Here is a 15,209-nt window from a genome sequence, read left to right as displayed (position 1 = left end):
ACATACCTCTAACTGGCTGTGTATTGCATTCTAGGTGAGATAACTACCCGAGATTCGCTGGACCGCGAAACGAAAGCTTCCTACGATCTGGTGGTTGAAGCACGCGATCAAGGCACGCCTTACAGGAGCTCGCGAGTATCGGTCAAGGTACAGATTCTGGACGTCAATGATAATGCGCCGGATATCGTCGACCCGCAAGAGGATGTTGTGAGTGTGCGCGAGGAACAACCGATCGGGACGGAGGTGGTAAAGGTGCGAGCGATCGATCGAGACCACGGGCAGAACGCTTCCATCAGCTACTCCATCCTCAAGGGTCGTGATTCCGACGGGTACGGTATGTTCTCGATCGATCCGATGAGTGGAGTAATTCGCACCAAAACATCGCTGGACCACGAGGAGAAGACAATCTATCGGTTGGCAGTGGCCGCCACTGACAATGGAAAACCTCCGAAGCAGACCGTCCGTTTGCTGAGGATAGAGGTGCTGGATCTGAACGATAACCGGCCCACGTTTACCAGTTCCAGTCTAGTGTTTAGGGTAAGTTGGGATTGATTTGCTGCGGTTGAAGTGTTGCTAACCTTTCATTTCCCTATCTGCTACAGCTACGAGAAGATGTCGGCGTTGGACATATCATCGGGTCAATCAGTGGCAATGAGCAATCGGATGCGGAAAACTTCATCTCGAGCAGTAGCGATCTGCACATTACCTACACCCTCACCCCACTGACAAACGATATCACCGAGGGTGCGTTTGATATCGATCGCAACTCGGGCAAGCTGGTAGTCGCTAGACAGCTGGACCGTGAACAGCAGAGCGAATATCGCATGGAGATTCGCGCGCTGGACACGAGCGCCAGCAACAATCCGCAGAGTTCCGCCGTCACGGTGAAGATCGAGATAGCGGACGTGAACGACAACCCACCGAAATGGCCCAGCGATCCGATCAACGTGTACGTCTCGGAGGACACACCGGTCGGTGCGATCGTGTACAACTTTACCGTGCAGGACAACGACACCGGCACGAATGCGGAAATTAAGTACAACCTCTCGAAGCCGGCCCATCTCGCGCAGAAGGAATATTTCGCGATCGATTCGCTGACCGGATCGCTGACGCTGCTCGCCCCGCTCGACCACGAAGACACGCAAGAGTTCCTGCTGATCGTGCAGGCCACCGACCAATCGTCGAACGTTACCGAGCGGTTAACGACTTCCGCCACGGCACGCATCATAGTGACGGACGTGAACGACAACTCGCCCAAGTTTGTGATCCCGCAGGCAGCCGACGGTGTGGTGTACATTAGCGACTCGCTGGAAATCGACCAGGTCGTGTCGCACGTGGTGGCCATCGATCCGGACAGTGGGGAGAATGGGCACATCGCGTACACCTTCGTCGGGGGCAACGAAGACGAGCGGTTCACGATCGACTCCAGCACCGGTGTGATTCGGTTGGCCAAACCGTTCAGCAGCAACTTCATCATGGACAGCGGTAAGCGTAACTCCGTCAGCGGGAAGTACCAGCTAGTGATATCGGCCAGCGATCACGGGTCGCCCCGACCGCGCGAAGCCAAGATGACGCTGCAGGTGGTCATCCAGAATATGACCAACAATCCGCCCCGCTTCGTCGAACCGGTGTATCACGTGAACATTACGGAAAACGTGCCGAGCGGCAGCTTTGTGGTGCGCGTGTCGGCCAGATCCCACTCGGACGGTGGCTCCGGGGCTGGGCTCAATCTTACGTACGAAATACCGAAGGGTGTCGGTGAGGACCACTTTGCGGTGGATTCGGTACGGGGCATCGTCACGACGCGGGGGACCTTCGATCGGGAATCCAAGGACCTGTACACGATTCCGATCTACGTGACGGAAGGCGGACGGTTCAAGAAACCGTCATCCTCCGCAGCGTCCAGCCAGGATATGGCCCAGTTCGATGTAGCCACGCTCGTTGTACGCGTCACCGACGTCAATGACCATGCGCCCGAGTTTGTGCAGGGCTCTTGCTATCCTCTAGCGGTGCCCGAGAACAGCGAGCTCTCGATAATTCACACTGTCGTTGCGACCGATGCGGACGACGGGCTGAACGGTGAAATAACATACAGTATTTCGGGTAAGTGGGGCAGCTTCACCTTCCATCTTGTGTGCAATATGACATGTTTTCTTGTTGTTTTTTTCGCATTTCTCACAGGTGGAAACATGGGCAACAAGTTCAGCATCGATCTACACACCGGTGCGTTGACGGCTCGGCCACTCGATCGGGAAGTGCACGCGAGGTACGTGCTGCAAATCACCGCACAAGATCGTGGCTCGCCCGTATCCCACCAGGGGCACTGCAACATCACCATCCGCGTGGAGGATGAAAACGACAACGATCCCAAGTTCGAGCTGCAGAAGTACATCGCGACGATCGACGAGGATGCGCAGATCGGTACGACGGTGCTCACGGTGAAGGCCATCGATGCGGACGTGGGCATCAACGCTCGCATCGTCTACTCGCTGGCCAACGTAACCGAGTGGTTGTTCGACATCGACAGCAAAACGGGCGTCATCACTACGGCTGGGTAAGTGTCTGCGGTCCGTTGTTTGCCAAAAAAAAAGGTCCACAAATTAATCCCAAACGTTTTCACACCATAGGCTTTTCGATCGCGAGCGGCAAAACGTGTACAACTTCATGGTGGTGGCGATGGATGGCGGCCGGTACAATGCGCGCTCGCAAAACGTGCCCGTGCAGGTGATCATAGCGGACGTGAACGACAACAAACCCGTGTTTGACAAGTACCCGTTCCGGGAGCAAATCGGTGCGCTGGTGCAACCGGGCCAAACACTGCTCCACATCTCGGCTACCGATAGCGACCAGGGCAGCAACGGGGAGATCGTGTACAGCTTGAACGAAAACGCCAGCAATGGCAAGTTCCGGATCAACCCGACGACCGGCGCACTCAGCGCGACGCAAAGCCTGGCGAGCGAGAACGGCCGGCTGCTGCACATCGAGGTGACGGCGCGCGACAAGGGCAATCCGCCCCAGATTGCGACCGGGTTGATCGAGCTGCGCGTTGGAGAAGTGCAGCAGGAGCTGCCCGTGCTGCGATTCCAGAACAGCTCCTACCGCGTAACGCTGTCCGAGAACACGCCGGTCGGACAGCCGGTGCTGCAGCTGAGCGCTGTGCGCAGTGACGGCCGTCGGCAGAAGATCATCTACAGCTTCGGCTCGGGCAACGAGGATGGGACGTTCTCGATCGATGCCGTCACGGGTGACGTCCGGATCCGCAACTCGCACAATCTGGACTACGAGCGCTTCAGCCGGCTGAAGAGCGAAGGCATCGAGCTGGTGGCCGTGGCCCGCACCGACGGCACTCCCCTGCTGTACGGCTACACCTCCATCACGGTGGAGCTGCGGGACGAGAACGACAATGCGCCGCGCTTCACGCAGCAGCAGTACGCGGCCTCCGTCTGGGAGGGCAACAGCAAGGGCACGTTCGTGATCAAGGTCGGCGCGTTCGATTCGGATCAGGGAGCGAACGCACGCATCCTGTACCACATCGTCGACGGCAACCATGACAACGCGTTCATCATTGAGCCGGCATTTAGCGGCATCGTCAAGACGAACATCGTGCTCGACCGGGAGATCCGCGACAAGTACAAGCTGAAGGTGATTGCCACCGATGAAGGCGTGCCGCAGATGACGGGAACCGCCACCATCAACGTGAACGTGGTCGATGTCAACGACAATCAGCCGACCTTTCCACCGAACACCGTCATCAGTGTTAGCGAAGGTAAGTGGATGGTGCACGCTGCTCGGGCAGCGGCCTTTTTTCCCCATAAGTGCCGGAATTAAACGACGCGGCCTGTCTGTTTTATTTATAGCGACCAGCGTCGGCACCGTGCTCACCACCATCACGGCCAACGATGTGGATACCAATCCGCCGCTGACGTACAGCTTCGCCGAGCTGAGCGATGACGACGCGACCAGCTACTTCTCCATCGATCGGTACAGTGGGAAGATCATACTGATTCGTCCCCTCGACTACGAGGATCGGCACGAGTTTCTGCTGCGATTGCTGGCCTCCGACTCGGCACATGTCGCTCGCACGACGCTCACGGTGCGTGTGGTGGACGTGAACGACAATGCCCCCGTGTTCCAGCAAATCACCTACCACGCCATGCTGTCCGGTATGTATGCGACTTCTTGCAAGCCTGCTGACTGGTTGAAACTAGCCAGAAATGCTAATGTCTTTCCCACTTCCGTTCCACCACAGATTCGACTGACGGTAGCAACACAAACGTGATGATCCTCTCGGTCAATGCAACTGACGCGGACAGCGAACCGAACGCTATCGTGCGCTACTCGATCGTTCCACCGAAGGGTATGGTGATGGCCAGCGGCTTCACCATCGACGAGTCCACGGGCCAACTGTTTGCCAACGTTAGCCAGCTGTCGACGAGTGGCGCTGGTGGCACACTGTATCTTACCGTACGAGCGACTGACTCGGGTCAGCCAGCGCTATCCTCGACCACCACCGTACGGTTGGAGATGAAATCAAAGGGCAAGGCCAACCCCCAGTACATCCAGAGCCAGTACCGCGTGTCGATGAACGAGGAAGCGCTGCCCGGCACAACGGTCGTCAACCTGATCCCGAAGTCGATCCTTCAGCAGCAGTCCGGTGCAGAGTCGGCGATAGCGTTCGAAATAATCGACGGTAACGAGGGCTCGGTGTTCGATGTGACGTATCCCGAGGGAGCGATCGTGCTGGTGGATCGGCTAGACCGCGAGCGTGTGGACTACTACGAGCTGAAGCTGGTGACGGTTGAACCGGGCACGAGGCACATCAGCCGGCCCGACGCGAGCCTCAGCACGATCATCCGCGTTATCGTGACGGTGGAGGACGCAAACGACAATGCGCCCGAGTTCCAGCCGGGCAGCTACGAGGCGACGATCGGGGAGCTGGCACCAATCAAGCACTCCATCGCGAAGCTGTCCGCCCTCGATGCCGATCTGTCCGGTTCGCCCAGCTCGGAGGTGATCTACCAGATCATATCCGGCAACGACAGTGGCATGTTTTCGATCGACCTGGTGTCGGGGCTGCTGTACACCAACAAGTACCTGGATTACGATCACGGCCAGACGCAGTACAGTCTGGTGGTGCGTGCGTGCGATAGCCACTCGGTCCCGCGCTGCTCGGTACACCCGTTCACGATCGCACTGTCCGATGAGAACGACAACGAGCCACAGTTCCCGGTGCCCGAGTATCTGGAGTTCGTGGGCGAGAACGAACCCATCGGCATCAGCATCTTCACGGCCCGGGCGACCGATATGGACCGGGGACCGTTCGGTACCGTGAACTACACGATCGACAGCGTGCTCTCGGGCGCCTATTCCGGGCTGGATGACAGCTGGAAGCTGTTCAAGGTGGACCCCACGAGTGGAGTCGTCAACTCGAACGCCGTGTTCGACTACGAGGAGAAAAACCGGTACGCCTTTGCACTGCGTGCGACCGATACGGGCGGCAAGTCGAAAACCGTGCGAGTGAAGATCGTAATTGAAAGCCGGGACGAGTTTAGTCCACAGTTTACGGAGCGTACGTACCGGTTCGTCATCAAGACGCCTGAATCCGGTCAGCTGCCGGTGGGGTACGTGGTTGGGCATGTTACGGCAACGGATCGGGATCGTGGACCGGACGGACGCATTGTGTACCAGCTCACGACACAGCATCCATACTTTAAGATGAATCGTACGACGGGGGCCATTCTGATCAAGAAGCGGCTCGATAACGTGGCATCCATGCTGGAGGCTGGGCGTGACATTAGCCTGGTGGTGACGGCCGGGTCCGGTCGACAGGGTTCGCTCACAAACATGACCGTGGTCGAGATCGCGATCGACGCGTTGGCACATCTGAAGGGTAACGAGCTGGGCAGTGGCAGCGGAGGAAGTGGAGGCTATGAAAACTCGCAGTCCGTGTCGGCCGGTGGTGGATTCGCCAACTGGGCCGTCGGGCTAGTGATCTCGCTGCTGCTGATCATCGTCGGCGTAGCGTCCGTGTTTCTCTTCCTGCACATGCGCAACCGGCAGCAGAAGCACGTGAACAAGACGGGGCTAAGTTCGGAGTCGGTTGGACACTCGAACAACTACGTCGACCCGAGCGCCTTCGATACGATCCCGATCCGCGGGTCGTCCAGCGGAGCGACGGGAGCGGGCCAGTTCGCACCGCCCAAGTACGACGAGATCCCGCCGTACGGGGCGAGCTCCAACTCGGGCGCCGCCACCACCTCGGAGCTGTCCGGCTCGGAGCAGTCCGGCTCGAGTGGGCGCGGTTCGGCCGAGGACGATGGCGAGGACGAGGAGATCCGCATGATCAACGAGGGTGGACCGCTGCAGCGCGACGGCCTGCAGCTCGACGGGCGCCTGTCGGACGTGTCGGTGCAGAACACGCAGGAGTACCTGGCGCGGCTCGGCATCGTCGACAACGGCACGACGGGCAACGCGTCCAACTCGTCGCGCCGCTGCTCGGAAAGCATGGGGCTGGGCAGCTCGAAGGACGCGATGCTGCACACGCTGCCGATCGACACGCTGCACATGTTCCACGACGACGAGCACCATCGGGAATCGGACCTGACCAACCTGATCTACGCCAAGCTGAACGACGTCACCAACAACAGCGACCGGGCGAGCAGCGTCGACGAGACGGTCACGAACGCGGGCAGCATCGGCGCCACCGTCGACCACGTGATGATGGGCGGGTACGGCGACGTGCCCGTCGTTGGCAACCAGCAGGGCATCTCGATGAACGGTTCGCTCAGCTCAATCGTGCACAGCGAGGAGGAGTTGACCGGCAGCTACAACTGGGACTACCTGCTCGACTGGGGCCCCCAGTACCAGCCGCTAGCGCACGTGTTTTCGGAAATTGCGCGTCTCAAGGACGACACGCTGTCGGTGCAGAGCGGCAACAGTGGGGCGTCGAGTGCGAAGAGCAAAAACTCGCTTCACCACACGGTGAAGACGCTGCCGCCGCCCCTGCTGACGAACGTGGCGCCCCGCTCGATCAACGTGCCCGTCTTTGCCGGGCGCAACAACCCGGGCAGCCATCATGGGGGCGCCCCCAACCAGTACTTGCTGCCCCGGTCGCCCATTAGTCACGATTCGGCCGCCGGCTTCAGCACCTCGTCAGCCATGTCGCCGAGCTTCTCCCCTTCGCTGTCGCCGCTGGCGACACGATCACCCTCCATCTCGCCGCACGTCGTGTCGACGGGAATGCCCACCTCCCACCATATGGTTTCGCTGCCCCGTCCGCCCCAGCAACGGGGTCCGGCCGGTCAGCGGAAACCGTACTGAGAGGGAGGGTTAGTCCCCCTCCGTCCCACTTCGCATGGCTGTGTAGGTGTAAGGTATTGTCCCAAAAAACAAAGGTCGTGTACATATCGAGCGAGCAGCGATTCGGCGTTCGAGAGCTCCATTGCTGTAGTAAAATTATTATTTCGATCCAAATCCGGTGCGATTCTTCCAGCACAAGATCCCCTCCTCCTCCTTCTCCTCCTTCCAAGATGTGACTATCCGCGACTGTAAATAGTAGATAAGAGCGCGTGTCTGTGTGTAGTAAGTCTGGCAGCGATGTCCATCCGTCCATCTTCCCCTCTCTCCGTGTGTGTGTGAATTGAATCACACCGCTACAATCGCTAGGCGTACTGTACAGGTGTAGTTGGTAGGTAGGTAGGTAGGTAGATAGGTACGGCTTACATACAACAGTACTGTAAATACTCTCAGTGAAAGTAAAACTCGGCAACGCAACTCCGTTTGTTTGCCCGATTGTAAATGTGTGTCGAGCGAGTAAGACAGAACCGGCCGAGACAGAAAAGAGGGGAAAACATTATTACATAGGTTTACATCTCGAATTCGTGGAGAGTGGAGTAGTCACTCTCGACTCTCGCGAAATCACACAAGACTGCAAGCTTTAGGGCTGTAACCCGTTTTAAGTAATTGGCAATTTTTAATTATTTTTAAAAAGCGAACTAGTAAAAAGGCTAGCAAAGGGGGTTTTAGTGCGCGCGCGTGTGCGGCATTAGCATTAGCAAACATCCAGCAAAGGAAGCCCTAATGTGTTTATGTATGTGTACAGTACAGTTTGCATTTAACCAAACGGTGTCTCGGGGTTCGAGGCGCGTTTCCATTAAAAAAAAACCTAACTGCCAACCATGAACAGTGTGGTTCGTTTTTGTGTGTGTACAGGAACAATAACATAACCGCGACTACCTAATGTGTATAACGTTTAAGGACACCAAATTTTACTCAGCAGAAGAAGAAGCAACAATGCGAACTAAGCGGGCATGCGATTGTTTTTTTTTTTTTTTTGAATATGTTTTTATGAAATCAGCGCGATAGCATTTTTAACAAAAAACGTCCCCTTTTAATAAACCATCCCCCCGCCCCCCACACAAGGCCACAAACAAGCAACTGCGCAACTGCCATATGTTAGAGAATGGAACGAAGGGAACGTAAGGGAGGATGTGTGTGTGTATGTATGTAATAGAGGCGAAGATGTTTATAATGCGAGTATTTGTCCGGTAGGTGTATTTTAGGTGAAATAAAGATATGTTTTATACGAAAAAATAAGCCCAACGTGTTCTTTCTCTGCCTTTCAACAACGGAACGCCACATCCGAAAGGGCCGTCAGGGTGGGAAAGCTTTGGCTTTGGATTTTATTTTCTTAAAACAATACTCTCTATCTCTCTCTCTCTCTCTGTTTAACTAACTCTCTCTTTCTCTCAGCTCTCTTTCTACTCTGTATGGAATCCTATGTGGTCCTCTATGTGTGGGGTGGGATAAAAGTTACGTTCTAAAAACAGTATTGTTCTGGTGGGTGGGTTGTTCAAGTGTTGGAAACCGGTGTCGACACTTCTACATTTAAGATCACAGAGTTGGGGAAGGACAGCTTCCGCTTGCCGTTCACGTCCTGCTCGCACTGGTCGTCGGACGTAATGTCGTCGTCCTTGTAGTACGCATCAATGTCGGAGATCTTAAGCTCGTTGCGGGACAGATGCTCCACCACGGCAGCAGCGTAGCAATCGCCCAGCAGGTTGTTCGTTGTCCGGATGCGATCTCTGTACGAAAATGGGTATAGTAAGAGAAGAATACACGAATACAGTTTAAGACAGAGCTGTCTGCAGTCCTCAGACCGGCCGGCCGACACCTACACAAACCAATCGATGGCAAACAGCAGCGTCGCGTTGTTGATCGGCGCATCGATGGCGGACAGCGCGATCAGCAGCAGCACGAGCGCAGCCGACGGAATGCTGGCCGAGCTCATCGAGGCGGCCGTTGACGTCAGCACCACGGTCACCACCTGGCCCACGTTCAGGCTCATGTTGCTCATCTGCGCGATAAAAATGGACGCCACCGCGATGAACAGGGCCGTGCCGTCCATGTTGATGTTGCAGCCGATCGGCAGCACGAAGCGCGTGATGCGCGAATCAATCTTCAGCCGCTCGTTCATGCAGCGAAAGGTCAGCGGAAGGGCGGCGGCAGTCGAAGCCGTCGCAAACCCGGTCAGGATGGGCTGCACCAGCCCCAGGTAGAAGCGGAACGGGTTTTTCCGCAGAAACACAAAGTAGATCGCCTGCAGGATGATCCACTGGTAGAGAAACACGCCGAGCGCGATGGTGAAGATGAACCAGGCGAGCTGCGTCATCACGAAGCCCACATCGTCGACGCTCAGGATTTTGCCCGCAATCACGCTGCTGATGCCGATCGGCGTGAGCCACATTACGCCCGTCACCATCTTCATGATCACGTCGAAGATGGCGGAAAAGAACTGCACCACCACGTACCCCTTGCGCCCGATCGTGCCGAGCAGCGTGCCAAACACCAGGCAGAAGAACACGATCCCGAGCGAGTTGGTGCCGGAACGGTACTCGACGATTCGGATCCACTCCACGTTCTGCTCCGCTGACCATTCCATCAGATTCACCGAGGAGGCGGAGGCGGAGGAGGAGGCCATTACCGGGGCGGAGGTGTGGGACAGTTCCGTATCGTTGCCCACCATCCCGGGCAGCTCCTTTGGAACGTACACGGTGTGTGCTTGCTGTAGAGCGGCCTGGAAGATGTTATCGGGGAAGATGTTCCTGCCAAACAGAAAGAAAACCCCCCCACCGGAATGTCTTAAAATGCTTGGGATGCATGCATTCTACGCTTACCTTCCCAGATCCAGCACACTGTCCATGAGGCTCACAGTTTTGGCTTTGCTGAGAGGCGTCGTGTCTCGAAGTAGCTCCGTGTGCGCCGCACTTTCAGCGGTCGGATTGCCCGGGTGTATGATAAGCGCCAGTGTAGTGCCGAGGATTGCATTTAGCAGCGACGTGGTCAGAAAGTACACAAACGTACGGAGCGCTATCTTGCCGTTCAGCTTCGCGTTCAGGCTGGACGAGCCGCTGATGAGGCTCGCTATCACCAGGGGAAGAATCATCAGCTTCAGCACGCGCATAAATAGCTCTCCAGGATAGGCGATCAGCATGAGCGAGTCACTGGACAAACCTAGCGGACGAAACGTAAAGCCTGTGGAGAGCGGGAAATCAGGAATCAATTGTCATTCAAAGAAATCGAAGGATGTCATGCAACGGTTTGGTGGTAAAGGAAGAGCCAACTCAAGCACAGAAACATCAAAGTAACCAGCTAGCTCGCCTAGTCAACTCCGCCTTTTCGTACTGTTCAGTCACGTTTTGTAGGCGCTCTGTGAAGGATCTCGAAAGGCCTCTCCCAGTGTCGCCAGTTCTCTCAGCCGTAAGCCAACAGCTCTCCAGGATGCTGTCCATCTTCGCTAGAAGGTGTTTGGGAACGGCCGGTCGCGGTCTCATCCCCAGAGCCTGCCAATATTCGACCCAAATTGGCGAAAACCGAGCTGATGTAAGGAAAAAAAGTCATCGTCGTGTCAGTATCGTCGGGGTAATAATCCAAGAATTTTTCTCTCCCCATTCCCACACAGAAAGGGCTGGTGCTTGGGCTTTACGAGCAGGAAATCGACACGGAAGAACCGCGCCTCTCGCCGACCGCCATTCATTTCGATGCCAAAACCGATGGGCAACTCCTGAACCTAATCAAAGAGTAAGTTGGGGAATGAGAGCAGCACCATGCCTGCTACGATCCGGTGCTGGGAAAGATTCATGTTGGATCTTTCTTTGTTTTACTGCAACTAGGTGCAATTTGAAGGGTAAACTGGGCAGTGTGAAGGTTTTCAATAACCTTGATCCGGAGATTGGTTCCATCGCCATCGTCGGCTTGGGCATCGAGGGGGCCGGCTACAATGAGCTGGAGATGATTGACGAGGGCCTGGAGAATGTGCGCGTCGCGGCCGGTGTGGGAGCGAAAACGCTCGCGAACGAGGGCTGCACGCAGATCTACGTCGACCCGATGGACTACCCGGAGCAGGCGGCGGAGGGCAGCGGTCTGGCGACGTGGCGCTACCAGGCGAACAAAACGAAGAAGGACCGCAAACCCATCCCGAAGCTGGACCTGTACGATTCGGCCGAGGTGGACGCGTGGACCCGAGGTCTGTTCAAGGCCGATGCGCAGAATCTCGCCCGCAGTCTGGCCGATGGGCCGGGCAACCAGATCACGCCGACGTCCTTTGCGCAGGCTGCCGTCGATGCGCTCTGCCCGTGCGGCGTGAACATTGAGGTGCGCAACAAGGACTGGGCGGAGGCGAAAAGCATGTCCTGCTTCCTGTCCGTCGCCCGGAGCTCGTGCGAGCCGCCGATCTTCCTCGAGATCAGCTACTGTGGCGATGACAAGGCGGGACGGCCCATCATGCTCGCCGGCAAGGGCATGACGTTCAACAGTGGAGGACTGTGCCTGAAGAACCCGGAAGATATGGCCAAGTATCGGGCGAGTATGGCCGGCGCTGCGACGGTGGTAGCGACGATTCGGGCAGCTGCCGCCCTGTCCCTGCCCGTTAACCTGGTTGGGCTGATCCCGCTGTGCGAGAACATGCCCTCGGGAATGGCCTTCAAGCCGGGCGACGTGATTACGGCAATGAACGGGAAGACGGTGGCGGTGCACGACACCAACAATGCCGGCCGGCTGATGCTAGCCGACGCGTTCGTGTACGGGCAGACCACTTTCAAGCCGAAAATTGTCGTCGACGTGGCCACGCTCTCGGACGGTATTGTGCATGCGCTAGGTGGTGCTGCTAGCGGTGTGTTCTCCAACTCGGACTTTTTGTGGTCCCAGCTGCAGAAAGCCGGTGCGATTAGTGGTGATCGCTGCTGGCGTATGCCGCTCTGGCAGTACTACTCGCACAAAGTTACTGGTAAGAGAGTTTAAATTTACAAAATGATGTTGGTTTGAGCCTCTATTATTCATTCGATTTCAGAGTACAGTAACGTAGACATCAGCAATGCGGGTCGTGGCAAGGGAAGTGCCTGCCTGGGAGCGGCCTTCCTCAAGGAATTCGTTCCCTGCGTGGACTGGGTGCACATGGACATTACCGGCGTTGGTATGCTGAAGCGAGGTGCAGGCATTCCGTACCTCGCGAACGACCGAATGACTGGACGTCCTACCCGAACACTGATCCAGTTCTTGTACCAGCTGGCCTGCCCCGAGCAACAGAAGCAACGGCTAATGGAGAAAAAGGCTTGAGCTACCAGGCCAGGCTAGGCGGGTAGCACGCACCATGTTTGGCGATCACTCTAAACTTCTAAATGCTAGCACATAACTGACACAATAAAATAGGGTTTTTTTGGGAGGAATTGTAAAATATGCATAGTTTCGGTACTCACCTATAATAACTCCGAGTAGGACACCGCTCAGCGTAATCAGGATCAGTTTGTTGTCCGCCAGCACGCGACTCCAGCTCGAACGGTGGTCCGCCATCTTCAGCAGCGTGTCCTCTCTGCTCAACTGACCCGCTTCCTGTTTCAAAAAGCTCTGCTGACTTTGTGCCATCTCGTACACTGAACACATCCGAAGCAGGCGCTTTTCGGTGATCGCTAAACCGAACCAACACGCAGAAGAAGAAAAAACAGTAACACAATGTTAGGCAACGCTTCACCGGTTCGCCAGCTGCAATGGGCACCCGATCATTATCATCGATTCGGGGAAGCTGATGCGCTATCTTGCATCGGCCATGTGCGACTGTTCACTTGGTCGCCGCGCAGCACGCATTTGCATGCTGGCTCCCCTGCTAAAGTCCTTAACGAATTGAATTAATCAATGTGACTAGCCATTTCACTGCCGCTCTCAATTGACGCGCCCGTCAGCGCTACCATCCGTCAAGCATCGGCCTGACGTTGAGTTCGTCTTATTAGAAAACGCCTCGGAAGGCGGTGCAGCAGCGCAAGGTCAGCAATCAAGATAGAGGAACGATTCATTTATTCCATTCATCATTGCGCTTATGTAAATTGTACCCTTTTGCATCGAGTACACCTTCATCAACACCACCACCACCCGCCATCATCCCTCACCCGCCGGGGGTTTCGTTTCGTTCAACAAAGTCCCATGGCCGAGTGGTAGTGGGTCGGCGGCGGTGCATTCCTGCATCCGTGCCCGGGAAAAAGGGGCGGCCAGTGTATGTAAGTCTGTTCGATTCGGTATCGATTTTCTTTTTGCGTTTTAGCTCTTCTTTTTATAATTGTAAACGGCGAGTAGTCGCTCAGTCGTCCTGTGCGGTCCTCCGCAGCATACCACGTACACCAACCGTGAACGTGTGTATGTAATGCCAGGCAAAAGGCGAAAGGGCGCTAATAACCTCCTCCGCCTCTCCTTCCCGCTTTGGCACGCGCAGTCAATGCCTCCCCCCCCCCCCTCTCCCGCACTGAGTGCATATTGCATTGCTATGAATACGGGGGGGAAAGCGTTTGCAATGAAAACGCGGCGGTGTGTCGCGTGTGCAACCAATACACCAATCGATTACTTCTCATCAATGCGAGAACGTCGTTCTGTTGGGCGCCGTTTTTCAAAACCGCGGGAAAGGGCGGAAAGAGGGCAACTTTTTCAATTACGATGCAAAAGGAGCGCTCTCTGGCACGGATGGGTTTATTTTTTTTCGGGAATTAAAATACATTGTCACCAAACCAAAATAGTAGGCCATGCTCCGCCGATGTCCATCTCATCCCATAATTTCTACATCTGCTCTTTTAGCTTGAACTGTACGCGAATAGGTTCACTCTCCTGAACTGACACTTTATGCTCAATTTAGCAATCTAGGCTAGTTGAAGTAGCATGAATAGCATTAGCTACGCCTTTTGTGGCATTAAATCCGCGAGACGTAACAATTTAAGCCAATCTTAACGCTGCTCGCTTATGTCACACACACACACGTACGCACGCACGCACCACACCATGCGCCTCCACCAGAAACGTGTGTTTGATGAATCATGGATGGTGTGCTGGGTTAGGAATCGTTTCGTTTCGTGTCCCGCGCAAAAGGAGCGCCTCCTTTGTTTTTTTGGGGGAGGTTACAGTTTGCAACAATGTTTTCGGTTCAAGGGTACTGGAAACTATTTTCGGTATCAACCTGCCTTTAGCCTTCCTGCAATCGCACACAGTCACTTCCTCCACGGCACCGCACCGCAACCAGGTCGAAGATGCGCCCTGCGCGAATCAGGGTGAAGCAGTTTCGTTGTTTACGCCACTACAACAACTGCACGAGCCGCGGCGACATTCGCTATCGCCGCTGATAATCCTTTTAGTGGGAAGACTGGCCGACGACGACGGCAACAACAGCAGCAGCAGCAGCAACGACATCCAACAGCAACAGCGGCCACCCTTTGCCATTACAGGCCGCGTCGTCACACTGCTCTGCTGCACCGGTGCACGGGGGTTGAAAGGAGAGCGGCCCCAATTGGTGCTCAGTGGTGCACCGAGCGCACTGAAGCTGAAGCTAGGCAAGCCACAACGCACAGCCAACACAACCACAAACAGCACCACAACGCCCAGTCGCGGCTACATCCAACGCGGCTCGGATGCAAATGCAAAGTGAGCTAAAAGAGGCACGCGAACCGTGCCGCTCGGCTCGGCCCCGTTTGGTATTTTCATGCGCAAGCCTCTCCTGCGTACACGTGAGACCGACGGTGTAACGGCAACGGGCGAAGAACATGAAGAAGCGTATCCACACAGACGAAACGCATCGCCAATCTATTAATACAGCCAGACGAAATTTACTATTTTTCTTCCATAAAGGTATGGTACCCGTACGGGCACATGTTTTGGCAATAGAACAATGCAGTTTTGTTATG

At 55.7% G+C, this 15,209-nt stretch overlaps 3 protein-coding genes across 5 annotated transcripts in view; 2 read left to right on the top strand and 1 right to left on the bottom strand.

The window, feature by feature from the left end:
* LOC1278050 (protein dachsous) overlaps positions 1 to 8,595 on the top strand; it is a 94,998-nt gene extending 86,403 nt beyond the window's left edge. For both annotated transcript variants that reach the window (XM_061658277.1, XM_061658278.1), the window contains exons 8-13: positions 35 to 537; positions 603 to 2,103; positions 2,182 to 2,554; positions 2,628 to 3,766; positions 3,858 to 4,163; positions 4,250 to 8,595. In XM_061658277.1, coding sequence (XP_061514261.1) covers positions 35 to 537; positions 603 to 2,103; positions 2,182 to 2,554; positions 2,628 to 3,766; positions 3,858 to 4,163; positions 4,250 to 7,320 — 6,893 coding nt within the window. In that variant the 3' untranslated portion in view covers positions 7,321 to 8,595. The remainder of the gene's footprint in view (positions 1 to 34; positions 538 to 602; positions 2,104 to 2,181; positions 2,555 to 2,627; positions 3,767 to 3,857; positions 4,164 to 4,249) is intronic.
* Positions 8,596 to 8,652: 57 nt separating this feature from the next.
* On the bottom strand, positions 8,653 to 15,056 carry LOC1278051 (excitatory amino acid transporter). Of its 2 annotated transcripts, none has more exons than XM_061658283.1 (5): positions 14,493 to 15,056; positions 12,753 to 12,962; positions 10,176 to 10,533; positions 9,177 to 10,103; positions 8,653 to 9,083 (listed from the first exon to the last, which is right to left on the bottom strand). In XM_061658283.1, exons 2-5 carry the CDS (start codon positions 12,934 to 12,936, stop codon positions 8,852 to 8,854), a joined length of 1,701 nt encoding a protein of 566 aa, XP_061514267.1. In that variant the 5' UTR covers positions 12,937 to 12,962; positions 14,493 to 15,056; the 3' UTR covers positions 8,653 to 8,851. The 2 variants fall into 2 exon arrangements, with proteins under 2 accessions (XP_061514267.1, XP_555593.4); XM_555593.4 differs by having other exon boundaries at positions 14,489 to 14,992.
* Positions 10,685 to 12,734, top strand: LOC1278052 (cytosol aminopeptidase). The gene is made up of 4 exons (XM_317580.5): positions 10,685 to 10,881; positions 10,961 to 11,079; positions 11,172 to 12,283; positions 12,347 to 12,734. The coding sequence occupies exons 1-4, from the start codon at positions 10,780 to 10,782 to the stop codon at positions 12,610 to 12,612; spliced, it is 1,599 nt and encodes a 532-aa protein (XP_317580.5). The 5' UTR covers positions 10,685 to 10,779; the 3' UTR covers positions 12,613 to 12,734.
* Positions 15,057 to 15,209: the final 153 nt, after the last annotated feature.

The sequence above is a fragment of the Anopheles gambiae genome, chromosome 3, assembly GCF_943734735.2.
Source record: "Anopheles gambiae chromosome 3, idAnoGambNW_F1_1, whole genome shotgun sequence".
Lineage (NCBI taxonomy): Eukaryota > Metazoa > Arthropoda > Insecta > Diptera > Culicidae > Anopheles > Anopheles gambiae.
Note: the sequence above shows the minus strand (reverse complement) of the source record. Positions and strands in the feature narration are given on the sequence as shown.